Here is a 23,447-nt window from a genome sequence, read left to right as displayed (position 1 = left end):
CGGGGCTTAAACATTCCCCTGCGCAGGCGGCTTTATTGAAGGAATAAACTATATTTGCAAAGTAAGATATTGAGGCTGTCAGTTTCTCTTAGGGATATAATGAGATCCTGGGAGGGAGGGAGGCTGGCAGGATGGAGCTCTTGAGGGCGGGAGCCCTAGCCAGGAGCTGGGGGGTGGGTGCCCCAGATGGGTCCGGCAGAGCCCTCTACCCCCCAATTCTGTGACCACCACCTGGTGCAATCTAGCCGTTCGCCCACATTCATGATCCTCATTCCCTAGTCAGAGCTCCTGAGAGAAGTAGAGGCATGAAGATAGTCAGAATGGCATGGCTTGGCCATGGAAACCCCAAGATAGTGGAGTTCCCTAAGTACACACACACACACACACACACACACACACACACACACACACACTCCTAGACAGGTCTCCTCCTTGTATAGAGCTCTGCTCAGGAGGCAGAAGTAGAGGGCAGGAGTCAAGACTGGTGTGGGAAGGTGGCTGAGTCTAGCCTCTGCTATTTGCTAGCGGTATGACCTTGGGCAAGTGACTTAACCTCTCTGTGCCTCAGCTGTCTCATCTCTAAAATATTAGTACCTGCCTCATAGGGTTGGGGGAAGGGTTAAATGAATTATTACATACAAAATACTGAGCCTGCACCTGTTTTATGGGTGACGTTCAACAAACAGTAACTATTGTTAAAGAAGTGGGAGAAGATGTAGAGGAAAGGAGTTACCAGTCAACCTCCCTCCCTTACCCTGATCACCCAAGAGCTACCATCACCACCACCATCACCACCACCACCATCACCACCATCACCACCACCATCACCACCACCATCACCACCACCATCACTACCCCCTCCAACATTATCACCATTACCACCATCAGCAACATCACCATCATCTCCATCACTACTACCATTACCATCACCTCAACCACCTTCACCACTGTCACTACCATCACCACCACCACTTCCATCACTACTGCCATTACCACCTCCACCACCATCACCACCACCTCCACCGTCACCGTCACCATGACTCAGACTTAGAGTTTGAGATGGAAGGAACAGTCAGAGGATGAGACAGAGTGGAACTGTGTGAGATGAGCCCAGACTTCCTGGAGGAGAAAGTCTGTGAACAGTGTGCAGTCTCTCCTCTTCCTGTTTTCACTAACTCCTGGGGTGGGGGGTGGGGAGGTGAAGGTGGAGCTAACCATTGTTTTGAGCAGGAGACTAAGGTCCAGGACCAGAAAAGGAGTGCAAGATAACCAGACCCCCAAGCTCACCACTTCCGAGTTCAGACAGGGATGAGGGTGGAGGGCGCCAGCCCCTACCCCTCATCGTCCTCAATGCCAGTCAGAGTTGCTGCAGCATGGTGCCCAGGCCAACGGAGGCCCATGGTGAGATCTGGGGAAGGCGATGTCAAGTATAATGGGTCAGGCAGCCGCTGGGTGTCTGTCACTCTCACTATGAGGCTGGAGGAGGAGACTGGAGGTGACAGTGTGCAGGGTCAGGAGGACAGCAGATACAGAGCCTGCCCCAGGGGACTGAGGAGGTCTGGGCTCTGAGCCTCTGTCAGGGCTGTGAAGGGTAATGCACTGGTTTCCTCCGCAGTGAGACCCAGCTCCTGGGATGGGAAGACCTAGAAGTGCCAGGCTCTGCTTCAAGCTGCTGCATGGCCTTGGGCAAATCAGTTAACCTCCTTGGGTCTCCATGTCCCTGACTGAAATGTGCGTGGCTTCATGATGGCATAGAGAAGGAACATGGCGCTAGGAGTCAAAGGATCCAGAGTTTAAGTACCTCTCCATGTCTTCCTAGCTTGAGCTGGTACCTAGGTCACTTTGTTATCTCTGGCCTCATTGTGCTTATCTGCAAAAGGAGACAGCAATCTCCGTGAATTGCTGTAGCAATAAAGCGAGTACTATAGGGCCCAGCACGTAGTAGGCCCTCAATAGATTAGCTGGAGCTGAGCTCTCTTCTAGCTCTCCAAATCTGTGCATAGGATTCTAAAATGAACTCTTACCACCATCACCACCTCCACCACCACCAGTACCATCATCACCTCCACCATCTCCATCACCACTACCTTCACTTCCATCACCACCTTCACCATCACTACCACCAAACCATCAACACCTCCTTCACCAACAACAGCTCCACCATCATCACCACTATCACCATTATCACAGCCTTCACCATCACCACTTCCGTCACCACCAATGCCATCACTACCTCCACCATCACCATCATCATCACCATCACCACCATCTCACAACCACCACACACATAATAATGTTTTTCTAAACTTGAGAGCCAGAGGGAAGGGAACGGTGAAGAAAGGGGCTGTTTTTCTGGAATGTTCATGTGGTCCAGGAGGCAAAACCAGGCCTCTCTACCCTCCTCCCTTCAAATAAGAGGCTCCCTCAGAGATAAAATGACTTCCTGGGAGGGCGACATGAAGCACAGATTCATGGTGTATGGAATGATGGGTCCTCTTGAACCCCAAATTCCCCCCAAGTTTCCTCCCCCTGTCAGTGAGGAGAAATACTATGTATACCACTGGCAAAGGGGCAGGGAAGGGGTCAGCATGAGTTGAGGCCCTACTATGTGCCAAGTACCATCTTTGCTGCTTTATATACTCATTTGATGCTGATGGCACTGCTGTGATGGGTATTCGTTACTGCTTTTTAATGGAGAAGGAAACAGACTTGGAGAGATGAATGATTTGCTTGAGTTCACCCAGCCTGTGAATGTCCCAGATGAGATTTCAGTTTCCCATTCACATTCTTTCCACCATTCTCAGCTGGCCTGGCTGCCCAGGAGTGCAGACCTGCAGAGGCAGGGGAGAGATGAGAAGACGTTGATCCTGGGACTAGAGAGGGATTGTGTGTCATTTTCAAGCATTCGACTGGAAGAGCAAGGACATCTAGATCCCCAGGCAGGTCACCCAGACACTGCTCCCTGGCCCCCCGGGGGCATCACGCTTTGTTGTACATTTGTTTGTCTTCTTCCATCAATTCTAAATACTGTGCAGGCAACAACTCTGTCTGGCTTTTGCACTGGTTCCCACGATGCAGCACCGACTCTGGCACCTGGAGGAATAAGGGTTGTGGAATAAATACATGAATGAACCTGTGAAAGCATGAATCAATCAGGACATCAAAACCTGGTTGGAAAGCTGCAGTGGGGATCAAAAAACAGTCAATGCAACTTTCCCTGATTATTATTATTATTATTATTATTATTATTTTTGTTGTTTGCTTTTCTGATTTTGTAGAAATGGTTGTTCCCAAATTGCAGAGCACAAACTGACTGATTGACGTCCCAGAACAAATACCCTGAGACAGACCCCGGTGAGAAGCGTGATTATGTCACACAGCACCCGGAGACCTGGCGTATGGGGACATTATTCTTGTGCATGGTAAAGCAGATGAAATTAAAAGTTTATGACAAAAACATGTTTGGTCCTCACAGTGGCTTTCTTCCCCAACCCCCGCCCCAAGCCCTGCCTCATGTACCAGTTCCTGTCCATCTCTGGTAGGTCCTGGGTGTCCGGAAGCAAAATGTTAGCCCAGGGTTCCCAGGCCCAGCTCCAGGGGCCAGGGGCCTGGGCAAGATCTGGTTAGCACTGCCCACATTTCAGGGAGGGCGGTTCAGTTGCCTCACTGTCCCTGCTATGGCTCTGAGAGGTAATGGCAGCCAGGCCAATCACTGGTCTCATCTCGGCCCCTGTGGGTGATGAGATGGGCACTGATGGGTGAGTTAGCAGCCGGGCCAGTGTGGCACAGCCAGCTGCCCTGAGCACTGTCTTTCCTGCTTGTCACCACTCCCGGCTGCCCAAGCAGCAAAGCAAAGTCACAGTGACAAGATCCAGAGGGGAGAGGCTCCAGCTGGGGGTTGCTGCTGGTCTCACAGGCCACTGGAGCAGCAATGTGACAGCTTCTCCTTGGGGGGTGGGGGGGTGGGGAGCCTCCGTCCAGCTCCTGCCCCATCTGCCTGGACTCTTGTCAGTCTCCGTTTCCTTGGCTTGTCTTTGTCTCTGTGTTGCTTCCGTTTAGGGCTGACATTAGCTTTGAATGGCTCTTGGTCCACACCTCCATCCAATCCTCCTCCCTCTTTCTCACCCCCTGACTTCAGGGCCTGCTCCCCCACCCCCCACCCCCCACCTCAGAAAGGAAACAGGAGGTTCCCTCCCAGGGCCTGTGATTAAGACCTGTGGGGAGTGGCTGGGATCTGGGTTTGTGAATGAGCTGGTGTGTGTACAAAGGTGTAAGCTTCAATGTGGATGTGAAAGTTAGAAAACGTGCGTATACACACACGAGTGTGACATTGAACATACGTGAGTGTTGAAAGAATGTGTGAGGGCAGGGTCAGTGTGGCAGTGGAGTGTGGGCACGGGTGAGTTGGTTGAGGGTGGAAGGATGCAAGAGACTAAGTGTGGAAGCCGAGCAGGGGCAGGTGGACAACATATCCTTTGGGCTTGTGTTTCTGAATGTGGAGGCTGCCAGCCCCAGGCCCTGTGCTTGATCACCCCCATCTCTGTCTGACGCCATCAAGTCAGGGTGTGGAGAAGGGAGAATGAAGCTACTGAGCTCTGGGCAGGGCCCCTGCCCGCCCCTTGAGCCTGTCAGCCACTGAGCTTTCCCATGTTCCTATAAATATTTACAAATCTCAGCTGCTGCGGAGCAAGACATCTTCCACCAGCTGGGGCTCCTGGCCTGGAAGCTGATGGGAAGGGAACATGGGGGAGGGAAATGTGGGGCTGCACTGGAGAGGCAGGCGGCCAAGACTCCTGGGTTCAGTTCCTAGTTTTGCCAAAGGTTAGCCTGTGTGTCCAGTGTGTCCTCAGGACACACTGTGGGGTCAGGACACACTGTGGGGTCAGAAATCTCTTCATCCATGCCTCTGCCTCAGGAAGCCTGCACTGCTCCTCCCTGATGGGGAGGGGCCCCCATCACAGCCAACCGTCTGTCTCCTATTCATGCCTCTCAATTAGCAGTAAAGGGGGGTGTCTTCTTACTTTTTAAAAGACACAGAGAATTTTCCCTGAGTCCTTGGAGGATATTGTTTCTCTGAACTCAAAATCTTCCCGAGGATATCTTGTTAAATTCATCTGGATCTTACTAAATTGGAGGCTGGAGGACTTGCAGCTCAGTGACACCCCCCCCCCCCCATCGCAAGAGCCCCTTCTGTAGCTTTTTAGGGGACCTAAAGCATTTTCATCTGGCCTCACCCTTCACCCCCAGCCAGCCCTGTCATTTCTGGAGCTGGGCTGGTTGTGGGAAGCTGGATGAGAGGAGTTAGGTGGGACCTGTAGGGAGGGCTCGCTTGCCCCAGTCCATCAACACCATGGGCCAAGCTGGTGGTCAGACACCGTGGTGAACCTTTTCAAGCAGAGATTGATTATTGAGCCACTGTACTGGTGCCAGCGCAGTGTCAGGCACACCACAGGTCCCTTGGGCTTTTGTGTGGCATCATTGGCCACCACGTGGCTGGATCTCCAAGTCATGTTTCCCAGTAGCACTTGGTGGCAACTTCCAACTCCTGGTCCCGAAGGCATGTGCCTGAGGGATGGGCAAGGTCCTGGGTGTCCTGGGCCTCCCAGCTCAGGCAGGCCCAACATGGACCCAGGAAACTTCTCAAGGCCCCTCTCATGAGGTCTCCCCTCCCACAGCAGGGCCTTTACAGAGTGAGCTGAGATCTCTTCCCCTGTATTGGCTAGAGTATAGATTTATTAATGCCGACCCCTTCTGGCCCCAGTGGGACTCCCCTTGGCCCTGCCCAGGTGACGCCTATATCCTGACCTAGATTTGTCCAAGAAGCCAGGCATTGGAGTAGGAAAAAAAAATAGGGAGAGGAAACTCCATGACATTCTGTGGCTCTGGCTGCTTGTGTGGACAACCTAATGGGGCCTCAAAGTCAGGCAGGCAGGGGCTGCTGCTCTGCCAGGGGGTTGGAGTCAGGACTGTTGCTTCCCATCTCCTCCTGGGGGCCCAGGCCAGCTGTTTGCCCTGGGGGCAGGGGGGAGGGTCACCATCCCAATTTCAGAAAATGAGAAGGGGATGGGGCGATTCTCACATCTGCCAATCTCCTTAGTCCAGAGCGCTGATGAGGGGGAGAGGGAGCGAGCACAGGGCAGGGCAAAAACTGAGGCTGAGGGGGACCATAGCCGGGAACTTGCCTTAGAGAAAGGCAACTGGCCCCACTCCCGAGAAAACTGTGACCTTCTCAGTTGCCAAAAAGGAAGAGCAGAGCCTGGGAGGAGGGAACAGGAGGACAGTCTGGAGTTGGCATGTGCTCTGAAAGAGAGGTCCGATGATGGCAGTGGCGCAGGAAGAGTTAAGAATATTCCTAAAATAGCCCAGCCAAAGCCTAAGCCAGCCGGCTAGTGCCTCTCCCGGAGAGCAGATCTATAGCGGGAAAAGTCAGCCTGCTCTGTGCCCACCGCCTGCTGCCTGGTTGGGGCTGCTAATTAAGCTTCCCACCCCACCTCTCTGCCAGTCCCTCCTGCCCTAGTGGGGGCAGGTGTGGGAGAAAGCAGAGGGGCCATGTCTCATGTCTCCCCTGTGACAAGGAACGCCAGCTGGGACCAGGAGTCCTGTGGCCTGGGACCCCTCTACATGCACACACCACTGGCCTGGGTCAGCGATGGGTACACAGATGGACATGCAAAGTGCAGGCCTGTGGATGAGATCAAGGCTGAAAGGACGGAGTAGCCGAGTTCTCCCCACCCCACACACACTGTCAGTCATTGCAGGGTGGGGACCCCCAGGAAGCCCAGCAAACACTAGCTTCTCCTAGCTCTGTGTTCCCCTCCACTTGGGGCATCTTGGGGTGAGTTTGGGGCAGGGAGGGGCCAGGGCTGCTCCTCCAAGAACAAACCACCTCCCTGGTTCAGGGGTAGGACCAACTACATAATTTACGGGACCCAGTGGGAAGTGAAAATGTGAAGTCCTTTGTTCAAAAATTATTTAGAATTTCAAGGCAGTGGCAGCAGAGCATGAAACCAAGCACAGGTCCCGAGTGCAGGACCTTCGCCACTGCTCAGGTTGCATGTCCATGAAGCTGGCCCTGTGCAGGGGTTCGGTTTAATGAACATTTACTAAGCACCTCTGCTTTGCTGGCTCTGTCACCTCAGCCATCACCTCTCAGTCACTTCTGTCCTCAAATGTATGGAGACGAGGTGCTCAAAGACCCCTTCTCTGACAACGGAAGGGGAGCTGGGCCACCCGCAACCCTGGTTGACTTGGGCTCTCCAAGGATAAGGCTGCAGCCAGAGTTCTAGCCCCCATACCTGGCTGAGAGACCTCCCTGAGCCCCACCCTCCACTACCACCTCAGAGGGTCTGTGGAGACCACCTAGCACCTTCGCCCCTTGCCCCCGACCCCCACCATTGGGCCCTGAAAAGAGCCCCCGGGGCTCCCATGTGGCTCTGCCTTAAATAGGTCTATCACCTTGGCAAGCCATTTCCCCTCTCTGAGCCTGAGTTTCCCTGTCTATAAAAAGAGGGGTCTCCCAGACCTTTCCAGACCCTAAGTTCTGGGTCTCCTGCTACGGGAATGCAAGGAAAGGTTTTTCCTGGAAAGAACAGGACTCCTCCCACCAAAAAGCCTTCCGCAGTCATCCTGGGGAGCAGGAGGCCTTCTCCCTTATGCCCCCATCCTCAGACCCGGGGTGTGTTCCCCAGACCCCAAGAAAACTGGCTGCTGCCCACGAGCCCCAGTACCTCCTCTCCCCACCACTTCTCCTCTCCCCACCTTCTTCTCTGCTCCCTGCTCCCTGCCTTCCCTTCCCTTGCCTGGGAGCTGGGGCTGGGCTTGGGGAGTCTGAAAGAGTCGAGGCCCAAGGCCCGTGGGAGGGGGTGGGGAGCATGCGACCATGCTGGCCAGGCGGGGCCTTCTCTCTGCGCCTTTGCAGGAGGCACAGCATAATTGCACTGCCTGTCACTCCTGCATCCCGCTATCTGTCTCACAGGCTGACCCTGCGCACCCGCCATTATATTGGTTCCTGTTGGGACTGCGGAGCCTCATTACTTATACATGCAGCTGGGAGATGCAGGCTGGGCTGAGGGGAGAAGGCCCCTCTCATGAGGTCTCCCCTCCCACAGCAGGGCCTTTACAGAGCTGCCTCCCTGGAGCTGGATTTGGGATGGGTGGCAGCTGGTGGGTCCGGTGGGCCTGAGGGGTGGGAAGGAGGAGGCCCAGGGCTCAGCAGTGCCCTGGAACCCTCAGGCAGGCATGAGACCCAGAGTTTTCTGGAGAGGGAGTATGAGAAAAGCTGTCTAAGACCTGGGTACTTGGGCTCTGCCCCCTTAATCCCTCTCTCTTCCTCAGGATAAGGAGCTGGGGGAGAGGCTCCTGAAGAAGGTTGCTCACCTGGCCAGGCTCAGGAATTCTGAATCCCAGCCTGGTTCAGCCCACTGAGGCGTGTCCTGGCCCCCCACCCCAAATCACAACACAATTTCCATTCTCCCACACTTTCTGACCAAATGCTGCTCCCCAAAGCAGGGCTGACATTATGGAGGCTTTTCCCGTAGAGGATTTGGAAGTGTCTGAGTTTAAATGTCATGAAGGGATTCAAAATATTTTAATAGACATCGATAGAGAATTTTCTTTAACATGATAATCACTGCCTTTCAGAGTAGCCCTGGATAATTCTCCAGCCCAGGGAGGGAAATAGAAACCCTTAAATGTGATACGATTTCCCCAAACACACAGGGCAAGTTGGTGGCCTAACTGGACCTTGAGAGCCAGTCTCTGCCTCTTGGTGCCCAGCTCTCCATCCTGCCCAAGCCAGGGCTGTAGACCAGTGTCTTCAACCAAAACCCGAAAAATATGCCTTTTGTACTCCTGGGCCTTGACCAACCCGTTCTTTCTCCCTAAAATGCCTTTCCTTGCTGTCCCCACCAGGTGTGTGCCTGCTGGGCCAAGCGATAAAGAGTCCCAATCTGGGGTCAAACAGACCTGATGTCTAATCTTGGCTCTCCCTCTTACAAACTGTGTAATCTGGGAAAGTTACTTAACCTCTCTGAGCCTCAGCATCCTCAGCTCCAACATAGAGATGATAATGCTTATTCCTTAAATTTCTAGTGAGGATTAAATGGAGTGTGTAAAGTACCTGGCACGTTTTGGTACCCAAGTACCCAGAGCAACCACATTCATCCATCCTTAATTCATTTTATAAACATTTCAAGATCCTTCCAGAAATCTGGAAGTCCCCTCCCCACTTTCATCCCATCCAGATCAGGCCATTATCAGCTCTCACCTGGACCACTGCAACTGCCTCTTATCTAATCTCCCTATGACACTCTTAGTCTATTTTAACCTCTCTTCCCCACAGTAGCCAGAGTAATCTTTCTAATCTGAAAAAAGGTGATTGTATTGCTCTCTCAGCACCCTTCAGTAGTTTCTAATTGCTCTCAGGATAAATTACACATTCCTTGTCACAGCCCATAAGGCCCTGCAAGCTTATCCTTAGCACATGCTGTTCCCTCTGCCTGGACTATTCTTCCCCTCCCTCCCTCTCTCCTCCACCTCTGGCAGTTATCCTCTTCATCTTGCCATCCTTTCATCAGGGCTTAACTTAAATATCACCTCCTCCAAGAAGTTCCCCATGATTCCCTGCCCCCAGATGAATTTAGGCAACACAGCTGCCTGTTCTTATAGCACCGCATAGATTCCCAGCCAGCTTACTTGTCAAGCTAGATAGCAGTTGCTTGTTTAACTGTCCAGGTCCCTGACACATACTGCAAACCTCATGAGGTCAGAAGTCTTTTCATGCTCATCACTTTTTCTTGTAATAATAGGAATGTGGTGGACAGTCACTTAATATGGATTTACGAATGGATGGAGGATGGTTGAATGAATGGATAAATAGATGGTAAAAATGACACCTCTCCTGTAGTCTTTCTGGAGTCCTTTGAGCCGGGAGTTTTTCATCTGTGCTTCATAACACCTAGCACAAACCTCTACCCAAACCTTAGTTTCCTCAACTATAAAATGGGAAAATAAGAGTACCTACCTCATAGGATTATTGATATTAAATGGCACAAGCCATGTCATAGTTATAAGTCCATGCTAATAATAGGTTGTTAAATTTAAATGAGATAATCCACGTATAGAGCTTTAGAACAAGATCCTGCCCTTAGTAAGTGCTCAGAAAATGTTAGCTGCAATAATTATCATAGCATTTATCATTTCTTCCTTCCTGTGATCCCTGCCAAAGACCGAGCTCCTCACAGTACTGCTCACGTCTAACATTTTTTGGACACCCTACCACTACCACCTGGCAATGCCTTGCTAGGCGTTTTCAGTAAATGTTTACAGAATGAACAAATGAACAAGTGAATGCAGATTTGCATTCACAGCACCCCCTTTCATCACTCATAAACCCAGACACACACTAACACAAACGCAGTCCTAATACATTCACATCCACTCACATTCATTAAAAAAAAAACACACCCTAAAATACCACGGAATGGCCACCCAGTTTCCTAAAGCCAGCCATACATAAGTGAGGAACTTACCCACTTTCCTGCACCCTCCACAGACCACCTCAATGCTCAGCACCCCTCCCCACCCCTGGAATGATGGGGATATAGGAGTGAGGGAGCTCCCGCTCATAGGAGGGAAAGTAAAGCTGGACCTTCAGCGCCCAGCACTGGCAGCATCCCAGCTACAGATAATGCTGCCCTCCCTTCCCCCATGGCTCATCTCTTCCCCTTTCTGAAAACTCGAGTCCCTGATCTTGGCAGGTAGTTGAAGAAGAGACCTGGGAGCCCGCACTACAGGGTTCCTTCCTTACTCATCTAGTCCTGTGTCTGAACCTGGAAGCATAGGCCATTGTCCTCTGCTAGTGCCGAGCGCAGCAGTCTGTCGGAAGAAGGCAGGAGAAGTGGTGGAAGGGCTTTCTTAACCTTGAAGTGGAATAATTGTATTAGCCACCATTTACTGGGTGCATTATAAAGGTCAGATGCAGAACCCAGCGCTTTCCATTCATTATATCTCATTTAATCTTCACAACAATGCTTTTCCCAAAGGAAGACACTTGAGGCGCTGCAGGTTAGGTGACCAGTTTAAAATCGCCAGCTGGGATTGGCACGCAGGTCTCTAATTCCAGAATTTTCAAACGCCAGGCTTTAGAGAATTTGGGGGTGGGTGGGTAGGTGGGGTGAGAGGGCCGGGGGTCCTCAAGTATTAAGCTGGGGGAGACGCCCCCCCTCCCAAGACAGCACCCACCCTCCTTCAGCCAGGCCCTCATCTCCCTTGGAAGAGAGGCACCGAGCGCGGCGGCCTGGGTTCACCTCCTTCGGGACCTGGGCGGGGCTGTGGCGGGGCCTTGCGAGCCCTGGGGAGGCGCGGACTGGTGGCCCAGGCTCACAGGCCAAGATGGCTGTTAATTAAAGTGCTGGCACCAGCTCCTTTCTGCAAAGTTTGAAGCCGTTATTTTCCACTCCAGCGAAGCGGGGAGAATCCGGCTGGGCTGACAGAGACGCCACACCGCGCCAGGAGAGCGGGCGCTCTTTCGGAGCCGGGGGCGGGCTGCTTTGGACGCCCGGGCGAGCGCGGGCGGTGGGTGCTCCCGCCCCTCCTTGGCCTCGGGCGGCCAGCCGCAGTTTCCCCCGCGGGTTCTGGGGGGGCGGAGGAGGGCGGAGGAGCCCCAGCGGCGTAGCGGAGGAGGGACGCGTGTGCGTTCGAACTACAGAGAGCGGGGCTGTACAAATCATACGCTAATGACGGCGTACTTGTCCTTCGGGTCACCGACCCAGTCGCTGTTCTGGGAGTCACACTGGGGGCGACCACAGTGGGGGCGACCACAGTGGGGGGGCAGGAGGCGGGACTGACAGCCCAGAGCTGAGGCGTGTTCTTCCTGAGCCTGGGGAGGTCTAGCTGCCTGGAGCCCCCTCCTCCTGCACGTGGCACCTTCTTCCCTTTGGGCAGTGAACAGCACCTAGAGACCCATGGGTGTGGAGTTTGAAAGGGCATGGAGCCAGGCTGCGGGTTGGAATCCCAGCTCTACCGCTTATTACCGGTAGTGTGACTTTGGGCAAATCTCTGAACTTGCCAGAGCCTCAGTTCTCCATCTGTAAAATGAGGATAATGATGGGCTTTACCTCTATGGATTGGTGTGAAGATCAAGTGTGACCGCACACGTAAAGCATTCAACACAAGGCCTGACACACAGTAAGCCCGGAATCAACGCTATTTATTGAATTGTTTTAGCTCCCTTCTTGGCCATGGGGGTCACTCTACCCTGGGCTCAGCAGTCAGTGCTTGGAAGTCCCTCTCTCATAGCCCACCACTTAATATCCTGCTGTCCCTTTCCTTCTCCCAGCTCTGGGTGGGGTCAAGCAATCTCAACCTTGGATAGAGAAAGCCAGTGCATCAAAAGGGCCCTGTGGCAGGTCAGAAGAAAGAGAGTGTGAGCAGGGAGGGGACTTCTCAGGAGAAAAGAAAGAGGTTGAAGGGTCATCCTTTATCAGTGGCCAGAGGCCTCCAAAAGGCAGAACCCTCTCCGGTGGGCTGGCCAAAGGAGGGTGAAGGACGAGCATTGGAGCACAAGCTGGGCCTCAAATAATGTGACAAATATTTTTATGGAAGCAGACACATTTCAGTTTATGCAACCTAAACACATTACTGCACTTGAGGAAGTGGATTGCCTCAGACAACCTGATAGGGAGAAGAGTTAGGGGGCTGCTGAGAAGGCTGGGGTTGGGTGGAGGAGCTGAGGGGCAGGGTGAGCTCAATCCCTCCTCTTGGAGGCTGGAAAAGGGGGTCACCACCCAGGGACGTGTTTGTACTGGTCAGAATGGAGAAATAACGTGGGGGTGCCCCCTTTCTTAGGGCCCCCAGTTCTCACCTGTCTAAAAGCAGAGATCACAGGAGTGATCAGAGAAAGAGGGAGACCTCTCCCTCAGCACCCCCAGGAAAAGGATCCTGGTCTGGCCTGGAGCTTGGTGAGGAAGGGACAGGGGAGAGGAGAAGTAGTGAGTAGACGATTCTTCCCCTCCTCCGGGGGCGGGGAGGAACAAGTCCTGGAACAGCTAGGATCCAGAAAAGAGGAGGGAGAGGCTGTTGTCAGAACTTGGGACCCCCCTTGGCACCCTGACAGGTGTACTATCTCTCCCGAATCTCCTGGCCTGGTGGTCTGCGAGGCCTGAGTGCAGGATGGCCCCCTCCCCATCCTCCTTTTGTCTTCCTCTCTTCCCCCCATGATGCTCTTCCTTGATCCTTCTTGCTCCCCTCTCCGTCCTCCCTTCAATCGCTCTTTTTGACCCTGCAGACCGGGGTTCCCCCCTCGCCTCCGCCCTCCGCGGACCATGGCCCCTCTGTCCCTCTTGGTTTTCCTCGTAGCCGACCCTCGAGGCCTCTCCTCTCCCAGTTCCCCTCGGTGCTCTCTAGCTCTCCTGGTGGCTTTCTCTTCCATTCACTCTTTGGTCCCTACTCTCCCTTTCCCTATGCGAGCCTCTCCTGTTTCTCTGACTCTAGACCCCTTCTCATTTCGGGGTCAGCGTCTCTCTCTCCCTCAGTCTCTCCCTTCCTCTCCAGGCTGGTCTTCTCCGCGGTGCCTTCCCCTCTGCCCCGCCCCACTAGGTGGGCGGAGCCCTACGGCCCGCGGCCCAATTAGGCGTCAGCCCCGCCGTCAGCCCCACCCATCGCGGGGGCTGAATCGTGCTTACCGGGTGGAGCTGGGCGGGGCGGAGGGGGCGGTGGCCCCAGTGCGAGGAGGCGGGAGGAGCGAGGCAGAAGGCGGCGGCTGCCGCTCTCAGTCCGGGTGCGCAGCAGGAGGGAGGCGCGAGGCTGGAGCCGGAGGCTGGGCTCCGCAGCGCATCCAGCGCAGCGCGGCGCCCCGGGCCCGGCCCCATGTCCGCAGCCCCGCCGGACCGCCCTTGAGCGCGGGCGCCCTTCCCGCGCCCCTCGCCCGCCGGCACCATTGCCCCGACGGCGCGGCCGGGCGGCCCGGCGCTCCCCAGGCTTCGCGCCGGCCGGAAGACACTGCTGGCGGCCGCCGCCGGCGTGGTGATGCTGCTGGTGCTGGTGGTGCTCATCCCCGTGCTGGTGAGCTCGGGCGGCCCGGACGGCCACTATGAGATGCTGGGCACCTGCCGCATGGTGTGCGACCCCTACCCCGCGCGGGGCCCCGGCACCGGCGCGCGGCCCGACGGCGGCGACGCCGTGAGCGAGCAGAGCGGCGCGCCCCCGCCCTCCACGCTGGTGCAGGGCCCCCAGGGGAAGCCGGGCCGCACAGGCAAGCCGGGTCCTCCCGGCCCCCCCGGGGACCCCGGTCCTCCGGGCCCTGTGGGGCCACCCGGGGAGAAGGGTGAGCCGGGCAAGACCGGCCCTCCCGGGTTGCCGGGCGCGGGAGGCAGCGGCGCCATCAGCACCGCCACCTACACCACGGTGCCGCGCGTGGCCTTCTACGCCGGCCTCAAGAACCCTCACGAGGGTTACGAGGTGCTCAAGTTCGACGACGTGGTCACCAACCTAGGCAACAACTACGACGCGACTAGCGGCAAGTTTACGTGCAACATTCCTGGCACCTACTTTTTCACCTACCACGTCCTCATGCGCGGCGGCGACGGCACCAGTATGTGGGCAGACCTCTGCAAGAACGGCCAGGTGGGCCAGGCGGGGCCACGGGATTGGCCTGGGGGCATATGGGAACCGGGTCGGAGTTAGCGGGCGCAGGTGGAATCGCATGGGGCGGGATGGTACCCCTGACTCCTCAGTTGCTGGGAGCCGGCTGCAAGGCAAACGCTGCTAGACACCCGCAGCATGGAAATGCGAGAGAGAAATCGAACTGAGGGCGCAGGGATCCCGGGCGCGCGGACTAGCCCTGGGGGCTTGGCCCTTGGGAAGCGACCTCTGAGAGCTGGGAGTCTGGTTGATACTAGCGGGCGATTAGGGGAGGGCAAGGATGGAAAAAAGCAGCCTCCGCTCCCGCGGGCTTCCAGGTGCACAGCCATGCACGCAAGCCCAGAAGGCGAGCTGGAAATGTTTTGGGCACAAAGGCAAAGGACGCTGGACGCGCAAAGCCTTGGCCGCAATACATCCTCCACTCCCTTGGGAAGGGACCACTGGGATGATCTGACACCCTTTGCAAAACCCAGGACTGCGCGGCCCTTTGTACTGTGTCAGAGATACTGGCCCAAGAAGGTGGGCTGGGGGAAAAAGTTTTCCCTCCTGAGGCAGGGCAAAAAGATAGAGACTCCGTCTGTTGGTATCCTGACTGTAACTCCTGACTCCTGGAGTGTCAGGGGGGGATTCTCTTCGTTCTCTGTCCCTATCCCAGAGACCGAAGCTGGCAGGTGCCAAGTACGCAGGGTCTTTGGTACTGAGACCCGCAGTGCAAGGTGTTCTCCTTGGAATTGCTGCCCCAGGACCAACCTTGACCTAACCCTGCCCCAGGACGACAGTTTTGTCCAGCTCCCTTCCCTTTTGATACCACTTCCCTTCCCAGTTCTCCCAGATCACTTTAGACTGGGTCCCTTGAGGGTGATCAGGTTGAGCATTTTTATGGAAGAAGGAGACCTGCATAGGTCAGAACTAAAGCTAGGCTGGTGGGAGCTGGGAAAGAATCTCCTGAGACAGACCCAAGACCCTGTTGGAACCCTTCCCATTACAGCACTGCGCTGAGGTAGACCCTGGCTTGGGGGTGAGAGACAGCAAAAAGCCTACCAGGTGCTTGTAAGTTGGTCCCCTCTTCTTTCCCCATTGCCTGCTTCTCTCTCTGGTTTCCACCTCTCTCCTGCTTTTGTGCCTGTCTCTCTCTTGTATCTACCAGTCCTATTTGTTTCTTCCTGTGTTTCTGGCCTCTCTCCTGGGTTTAACCTCTTCCCCACCTTCTCTATTCTTCAGATGTCCCTCTGCCACTTGTGTCTGTCAGGCTTCCCGTGTCGCTCCTCTTTGTCCTTGGTTCCTGACCAAAAGGGAGGCCCCCCGTATCCTGTGAGGGCTCATTCTGCAGACAGCTCCACGATTCCTTTTATTAATCACCAATAAGGGATGCAGTAATGTCACCTTCATCAATGGAATTTCTTCCTTTCCCAAAGAAAGTTTGGGCTGGCACCAAGTTGAGGTTTCAGGGAGCTGGGGGCCCAGCTTGCCTGGAGAGGTAAGTGGCCACCCGTGGGCCCTAGATCCTGCACCATGTCAGGAGGTTGCAGCAGGGCCCCTGAGATGAAGCAAAAGGAGGCCCTAACGATAGCATGTGCTTGGCGCAGGGGCACTTGCTTCAGTCACTGGGAGGTGAAACTGATTCAAAAGCCTCTTCTTTCTGTGCTGTAGCAGGGGCAGGGCATTGACAGAGCCTGACAAGGAAGTGGGACCACAGGCTAGTAGAAGAACGGATGGATACAACTGGGGGTTTCAAAGACCCAGCATTTTAACAGTTACTCTATTTCCTCCCCTCTCCCGCCCCCAAAAGCCAAGACAAATAGTGGCGGCTGTGGCCATCCCCGATCCCTGGTGACTTCTCCTTCCAGAATGTCCAATATTTAATCTCACTAGTCATTCCACATACTGGTTTTGAGCCCCCACTAGGAGCCAGGGTTTGGTTCCAGGGGTTTGATCTGCTTGCTTTCCAGGACCTCATGGTCTGTGCAGGGGAGAGAGTGGTGACCGCATAATAACACACTCCAGCAATTACTGCATTAAAGGAAGACTGGGAGCCCAGCTGGGAACTCCTGGCCCCAAATGTGTTGGCTGGAGGGAGCGATTCAGTGGAATCCGCCTCAGCTCAGACCAACCTGGTCGGAGGAGAGGATGGTGAACCTGGGTCCCCCAAGGTAAAGGGACACAGCTAGGGAGAAAATACAAAGGTCAAGTGTAGGAAAAGGCTGGCTCAGAGGTGGAAGAGGACATTCAAGTGAGCAGAGAAAAAAATTACGGGGCTGGATAATGGATGGGAACAGGAGAGGACTTTGCACCGCGACCGCCCATGCCCTCAAGACCAGGAGCGACCCTGGGCTCTGTGCTTTTCATTCCTGGCTTCCTGACTGCAGAGAGGCTTCTAGAATTCCTTCAGGATGGCAGAGCTGCATCTGGGCCCTGGCCCTTCCCTGAGAAAGATGGGGAGGAGAAAGTCACCACCTTCCTGCTTGGTGCTGAGGCCCCCTCTCTCCTTGTCTGAGCCCCACTGTCCCCTTTCCTAGGGGTAGCTATGAGTCACCACTGCACAGCCTGATGGCACTAAATCCCTGGTCATTAGGACATGGGGATCTGAGGAGCTTGAGGAAGGGTCTAGGTTGGGACTGGTACCCTGGGTGAGGTGAGCTCCCAGCAGCTGCCTCTAAGAGCCACTGTTCAGATGGTCAAGGAGGACATGAAACTGATAACATGGGCTGGGGAAGGGGGGGCTATGTGGGGACAGGTCAGGGCCTATGGGGAGATATTATAAATGGGCAGGGGCTTGGACACCAAAGTCTGAGGGAGGTGAGAGGTGGTGGCGTATACAAATTGAGGACCGGTATAAAGACCTAACTGGAGATCAGCCTCTTGCCTAAAGCTGGGAGAGAGGCCCCCAGCTATCCTCTCTGGCCCTTAATGCCTTCCAGACAGCACAGAGCACATTGCCTGGCCCAGTGGGACCCAGTAAATGTGAAAGCACAAGTGTCCCCTGTGGGCCAGGCCGGCTGCCTATGGGAAGAACACCTCAGCATCCAAGACCCCAGCATTGACCTGGGGGCAGGGGCATGTTTCCTGGATTCTCTCCTCACCCCTTCCAGGCGCCTGGTCAGACCTCTGCCTCAGTTTCCCTTCCTGGCAGCCCTTGAAGAAGCTTGCTTTCCTATTTCCACGGCAACCTCAGTTCCCCACACTTCCCCTTGACCCCCAGGAGGAGCTGGATGCCTCAGCTGTTTCCAGTCTTGGACAAACAATCAGAACCTCTGCGTTCCGTTCCCAGATCCCTCACCATCTAAGCACAGGGCACAGATTCTCCCTGCCTCCATGGATAATTAGGATAATCACAGCAACAATCATGGTGATGAATAAATAATAAACATAAGCATAACAGTTCTGATGTCTGTCACATCACCAGGAGATTCCTGCTGACAGATGACTGTATTCTAATGGATTTGGCTATTAACAAGCACACGGTTTTAATGAGTCAAAGCTAAATTAATCTGGGTAATAAAAATAATTGTTATTAGTAGTAATTTATTAGCCCAGATAATGAAATGCATGTGTAATAATAAATACTACCAGGAGTAGGGCCCAGGGAACAATACGGAAGCTGGCTGCTTGCTTTGAGCTCTTTCCTAGTAGCTCAAAGCCCCAACAAGATGAAAAAATTTTTTCTTCACCACCAAACAGCTTTTACAAAGGTGGCAGTGGTGAGGCAGGATCTTCTTATCCATTTTCTAAATAGAGAAACTGAGCTTCTTGACAAACAAGGTCCGTCTCCCTGTCCTTTGATTTCCCCCCACCTTTAGCTGGACCACGAGTTTTCCCAGCTAAGTGCCCCAAACAGTTTCTTCCCAGGTTGGGGAAGACGAGGTTGAGGGGAGAGAAGATGGCTGGAAGGATCTGGGCTTTAAATGACAGTCTGTAAGCAAATACCTTGGGTCCCCCTGTTGCAGTACTGTCGCTGAGTCAGCAGCTGTGGTGCAGCTGACCCACAGTTCTGCCTTCCACTCGGGAGGGAGGATGGGCCCCTCCCCTAATTTGGCTTGGTCCTGTCCTGACTGTCAGCTCTTGCAGTAGTTGCTTTCAGGAAAAGCGCCAGATGGAGTGGGGCTGTTGAGGAACCTGGCTGAGTGAACCCCACCCAATGCAGCCTCCCCGCAACATAAGCCAGAACCTTGGAAATGGCTCCTCTCTTCCCGTTCTCCACCCAGGATATCCTGGAGAGGCCCCAGGTCCTCTGGTTCAGGACTTGCATTCAGCACTTGGAAAGGAACGCAGGGAGGGAATTTGTCCACCACCACACACCCTCGGTATCTTATGACTATAGTCAGAGCCCACAAAAGTGATGGTGGCAGGCTTCAAACCCAAATGCTAGCATTCCCTTGCCCGTTGTCTTACCTTCCCTGCCCTCCTCCATCAAAACAAGGACCAGCAAGGTATCAGGTCAGACTAAGGATCACAAAGAGATATAGGATTCCCTCTTCCCCACCCACTTCCTTTCTGCCACGTAGGGTTGAGACAGGAGGAGTCAGAAATCCTTTTTGAGTGGGGTAATAGTCCTAGGTATAGCTCCAGTTTCTCAGAGGTGGTTGTGCAGGCCCAATCTGAGCCTTGGGAGAGGAAATAACTACCAGGCCTTCCATCTCACTGCTCCAGTGTGACAGACTTCAGAATGAACTTCAGACAAGGAGTCCAAAGATGGCATCCTAATACAGGGTGGCTGCTTCCAGCAGCGTGGCACTGGTCCAGTCCCCTTGACGTATGGGGCCAAGGTGCATTCCGCGTCCATCCACTGACGTGAAACAGGTGGATGTGGCTGAAATGTAACGTATCGCTATTACAATTAAAGCAGAGAAGAAGGAATGAGCAGAGAGGGGAAGGCCCTACATCTTTGGGGGTCCAGAGAATTCATCTCTGCAAGGAGGGAGTTCCAGACTGGGCCACCCTAGCGGCATTGTTGAGGTCCTCAGCAGGCCACATAGTAAGACCTAGAGAAGTTATGGGGGCTGACTCCACCTTGACTCCCAATTCAGACCCAGATTACACCAGCCCGAGAAATCCAGGGCTTCTGTACCCTGCCACCCCCAAAAAAACACATGATTGGAAGAGGGGGTGATAGGAGAGAAGCAGGCTGAGAGCCCTGATGGAGATGGAAATGGGGCCTCAAAATCCTCCCGTGTGGCTCCCTTACCTCTGACAGCTCTCTTCCCTCCACGACCCCACTTCTCTCCCTCCTCATCCCTCCCCTCACACACACCACTACTCCCCACCCCACCCACCTCAGGTGCGGGCCAGCGCCATCGCCCAGGACGCAGACCAGAACTACGATTATGCCAGCAACAGCGTGATCCTGCACCTAGACGCAGGCGATGAGGTCTTCATCAAGCTCGACGGTGGCAAAGCGCATGGCGGCAACAGCAACAAATACAGCACGTTCTCCGGCTTCATCATCTACTCTGACTGAGCTCCCCGCGCGTCCCACTGCATCCCCTAACCACTCCCCCTCGGCTCCCCGTCCTGGCCGGGCAGAGGATGACCCGTCCCTCCCCCCACCCCACCTACAAATTCGCTGCCGGCCCTTGGCTGACGGCCCTCCGCGGCTACGATGCCCGGGCCTGGCCGTAGCCTGACCCTCCCGCCGGCTCGCGGCAGAGCCGGGCCCAGCGCGCACCATCCTGGGCCCTGGGAGGCAGGCGGTGTTGTCCAGCCCGCTCTGTATATTTGTACAATAGGACTGTTTATTGCTCCATCCGGGGACCGATCCCGACGGGGTCCACTTCCCTCGTTGGGATGCGTTGCGCTCCCGCTGCCGGGTGGCGCCGCCTGGGGGAGGGGTGGGATGGGGGCTGGATAGCTTCCCAGGGCTCCCTAAAGCCTGGCCCTGCCACGCCCGCCGCGTCTGACCAAAGCTATAATAAAAAAACACTTCCATCCCGCTGGGTTTCCGTCTGTGCCCTGGGCAGGAGATGCAGGAGGGGACGACGACCCCGCCCTCCTCCACACTGGTAGGGGTCTGCGGGAAGCTGCCCATGGATCTGGGGGAAGCCAGGTGCCAGAGTCAGAGCTGTTCCAGGAGAGGTGGGCCAAGGGGCACTGTGCCCACCCCAGCCCAAGTGGGCCTGGGCAGCTGGAATGGGTAGCAGCCCACTTACATCATTATCTTCCACGATGGTTAAGTTCTATTCTTTTCGTCCTTGAAAGCGGTATCGGCATCCCAAAGGCACAGCCAAGTTTCCATTGGGAGCCCCAGCTTCTCATCCAGGGCCATTTTATGTGATCCTGGGCAAGTCACTCCTCTGACTCAGTTCTGGGTCAATGACAGCCATGAAAGGAACAAGCTTTGCACTAAAAGCTGATTGACCTTGGCCCAAACACTTTACCACTGGTCCTCAGTTTCGCATCTATACAATGTAGGTGACCTACCTCACTTGACTGAGGATTAAAGAGATATAATGTATGTGCTCAATAAACATAGCTTTTATTAATTATACATCTTTAAAGTTTGCAAACTGCTTTCAGGTAAGTCATCTCAAGTCTCCCAAGAACCCTGGGAGGTTGGATGAGTAGATGTAATTCTTCTTCCAGGGAGGTTAAATAGCTTGCTTATTGTGAAACAGTCGCTAAGTTCTGTGATAGCACTTGAATCCAAGAAGCACTGCACACTGAGTCTCCTCACCCTGCCACTGCCTCCCTCACTTCCTGTAACTGGGGCCATGGCAGTCACACAGAGCATTCCGAAAGAATAGCTAATATTTAGAGAGCACCCACTCTGTGTTAGATACCAGGAACTTTATAAATATTATCTCATGGATATGTGTGTGTGGCGGGGAAGGTGGTGGATTGGCAGGAAATGCTCTCATACCCGTCAATATGGATACTGTTATTTTATCTGAAATGATGAGGAAAGTAAGCCTCAGAGAGGTTAAATAATTTGCCAACGTCACAGAGCTAGGAAGAGGCAAATGCCAGTATTTGAGCCAAAGAGCATGCTCTTAACCGGTACATATTTCATAAAGATTTGCGCTCTCCAAAGCAAAACTGAGGAAGATGGCATCGTGGCAGCTCAGTCTCTCTCCCCATCACACTCAGCCCTTCCACTCCCACTCCTGCCGTGTAGAGGCATGGTGTATTTACAAGCATCTGTGGGCAGCAGCCGTGGTGTGAGCCTCTTGGAGAATCCCAAGGCTCTACACTGAGGGAAAGGTCCCATCTGGCCTCCCCCACCCCCCTGTGCTGCAGGCTCAGCTGGAGAGACAGGAAGGAGGGGTGGCCTCTCTTCCCTTCAGGCCCCATGTATGGACCCTTGTCATGGCTGGCAGACTTGAATGACTTTCTTTATCCTCCCTTCTCTCCGCTGCTTCCCCCTACTGCCAGCTGTGGCCATTTAATAAAATTAGCTTAATACTTGTTCCTTCCCTGTGGGGTCTGGAGATTGAAATCTGCAGTTCCCCACAAACCCAATAAAACCCCTGGAAGGTCTGGCTGAAACGAGAGTTTCCTTGGGAAGAGTGATTAGATTAGACAGCACTCCCCTCTGCCCCTCAGTGCTGCCAGCAGCCCCCTGTGATTCTTTAATGGCCACACTGGCTCAGAATTACCCAGCCACCACACCTGGGGGCTCCCCACTCCTCCCCAGAGACCACAGGGATGCTTCTAGGAACCTCTGTTTCAATAAAAAGCATGTTAATCATTTCCTTAGGGAGTGTGCCTGGCTGGCTGGCTGGCTGGCTTTCTTTTCTTTCTGGTGACTGGACGATCCTCATGTCATTTTGAGAGATGGGCTTGAAATCTCCATTTTGCAGATGAGGAAATCATAGTCTGAAGAAAACTCGTGACTTGCCCATGGTCATGCAGCAAGTTTGTGGCACAACTAAGACTGGACTGAAGCCAAAGACTATTTCTTCCTTTGCAGAGCGCCAGGTGTGTCCAGCAGTGCCAGTTGCCAGCTGCTTGTCACTCATCCCAGCTGCAGGGGAACCTGTTGGGAAAGTGTCTTTCCCATGAGTCAGGGGCTCCCCAAGGACAAAGTCTGTTTTTTTCCCCTCAGACTTGGGATACCTGAGGGCAAGAGCTGTGTCTCCTCCATCAGATAAGGGTCCTCAAAGACAGTGTTTTGAGTGAATTGAGGGCAAGGTGAGTATTTCCACTGAGACCAGGGATTGGGGGAATTCCAAGGTGCAAAGGCTGTGGCTCTGTTCTCAGTGGTTCTGAGAGTAGATATTGTACTTTTTCTATTAAACTGGGGCTTTCTGAGACCAAATGCTGGGACTGGGGGTTCCCCAAAGGACAGATACTCTCTTTTCATCCAATTGGGGGCTCTCTGAGAGCTGTGTCTCCCTCTCAGACTGGGGACTCCCTAAAAGCAGAGCAGGTGTCTCCCCTTCTTCTCAGTCAGGTACTTTTCTGGCACAGGAACATTCCAGAGCGCAGGGCCAGCTGGGTGTTGGAAGGGAGAGTGGATAGACAGAATGGCTGTCCCACCCTGGAGAAAGGAAGGAAGAAGTCTCCCAGGCTGCCTCCCTTTTAGGAATATGTGTGATTAATTAATGAATAATGTCCCTGCCAGGGGTGTGTGAGGATGGAGGTGTTTCTGGAGCTTACCCACACAAGCCATGGCAGGTCAACCTGTGCCCAGACACTTGCCAGCCCTAGAGGCTGATGCCGCCCTGGTTTCTAGGGTCGTGGGGACCAGAAAGGGCAGTGGGATCCCCCCTCTGGGGGCTGCCCTAATTGGCTGACTTTGCAGGAGGGCCAGGCAGGTGCACTTGGCTCTCCCTGCCTCAGCTTGCTACAAACACATCTGCTATGGCGAGGTC

The 23,447-nt window shown here is 54.3% G+C and overlaps 2 protein-coding genes across 3 annotated transcripts in view; both read left to right on the top strand.

The window, feature by feature from the left end:
• Positions 1-3,438, top strand: part of DCAKD (dephospho-CoA kinase domain containing) — a 55,262-nt gene extending 51,824 nt beyond the window's left edge. Inside the window, exon 9 of one of the 2 annotated variants that reach the window (XR_016022959.1) lies at positions 3,279-3,438. The gene's annotated coding sequence lies outside the window, so the exon portion shown is untranslated. The remainder of the gene's footprint in view (positions 1-3,278) is intronic. The other variant, XR_016022960.1, reaches the window with a different exon arrangement.
• Positions 3,439-13,714: 10,276 nt separating this feature from the next.
• On the top strand, positions 13,715-20,566 carry C1QL1 (complement C1q like 1). The gene is made up of 2 exons (XM_019752329.3): positions 13,715-14,622; positions 19,916-20,566. Exons 1-2 carry the CDS (start codon positions 14,026-14,028, stop codon positions 20,093-20,095), a joined length of 777 nt encoding a protein of 258 aa, XP_019607888.1. The 5' UTR covers positions 13,715-14,025; the 3' UTR covers positions 20,096-20,566.
• Positions 20,567-23,447: the final 2,881 nt, after the last annotated feature.

The sequence above is a fragment of the Rhinolophus sinicus genome, chromosome 12 (genome assembly GCF_057876585.1).
Source record: "Rhinolophus sinicus isolate RSI-liver-muscle chromosome 12, RSI-T2T, whole genome shotgun sequence".
In the NCBI taxonomy this organism is placed as follows: Eukaryota; Metazoa; Chordata; class Mammalia; order Chiroptera; family Rhinolophidae; genus Rhinolophus; species Rhinolophus sinicus.
Note: the sequence above shows the minus strand (reverse complement) of the source record. Positions and strands in the feature narration are given on the sequence as shown.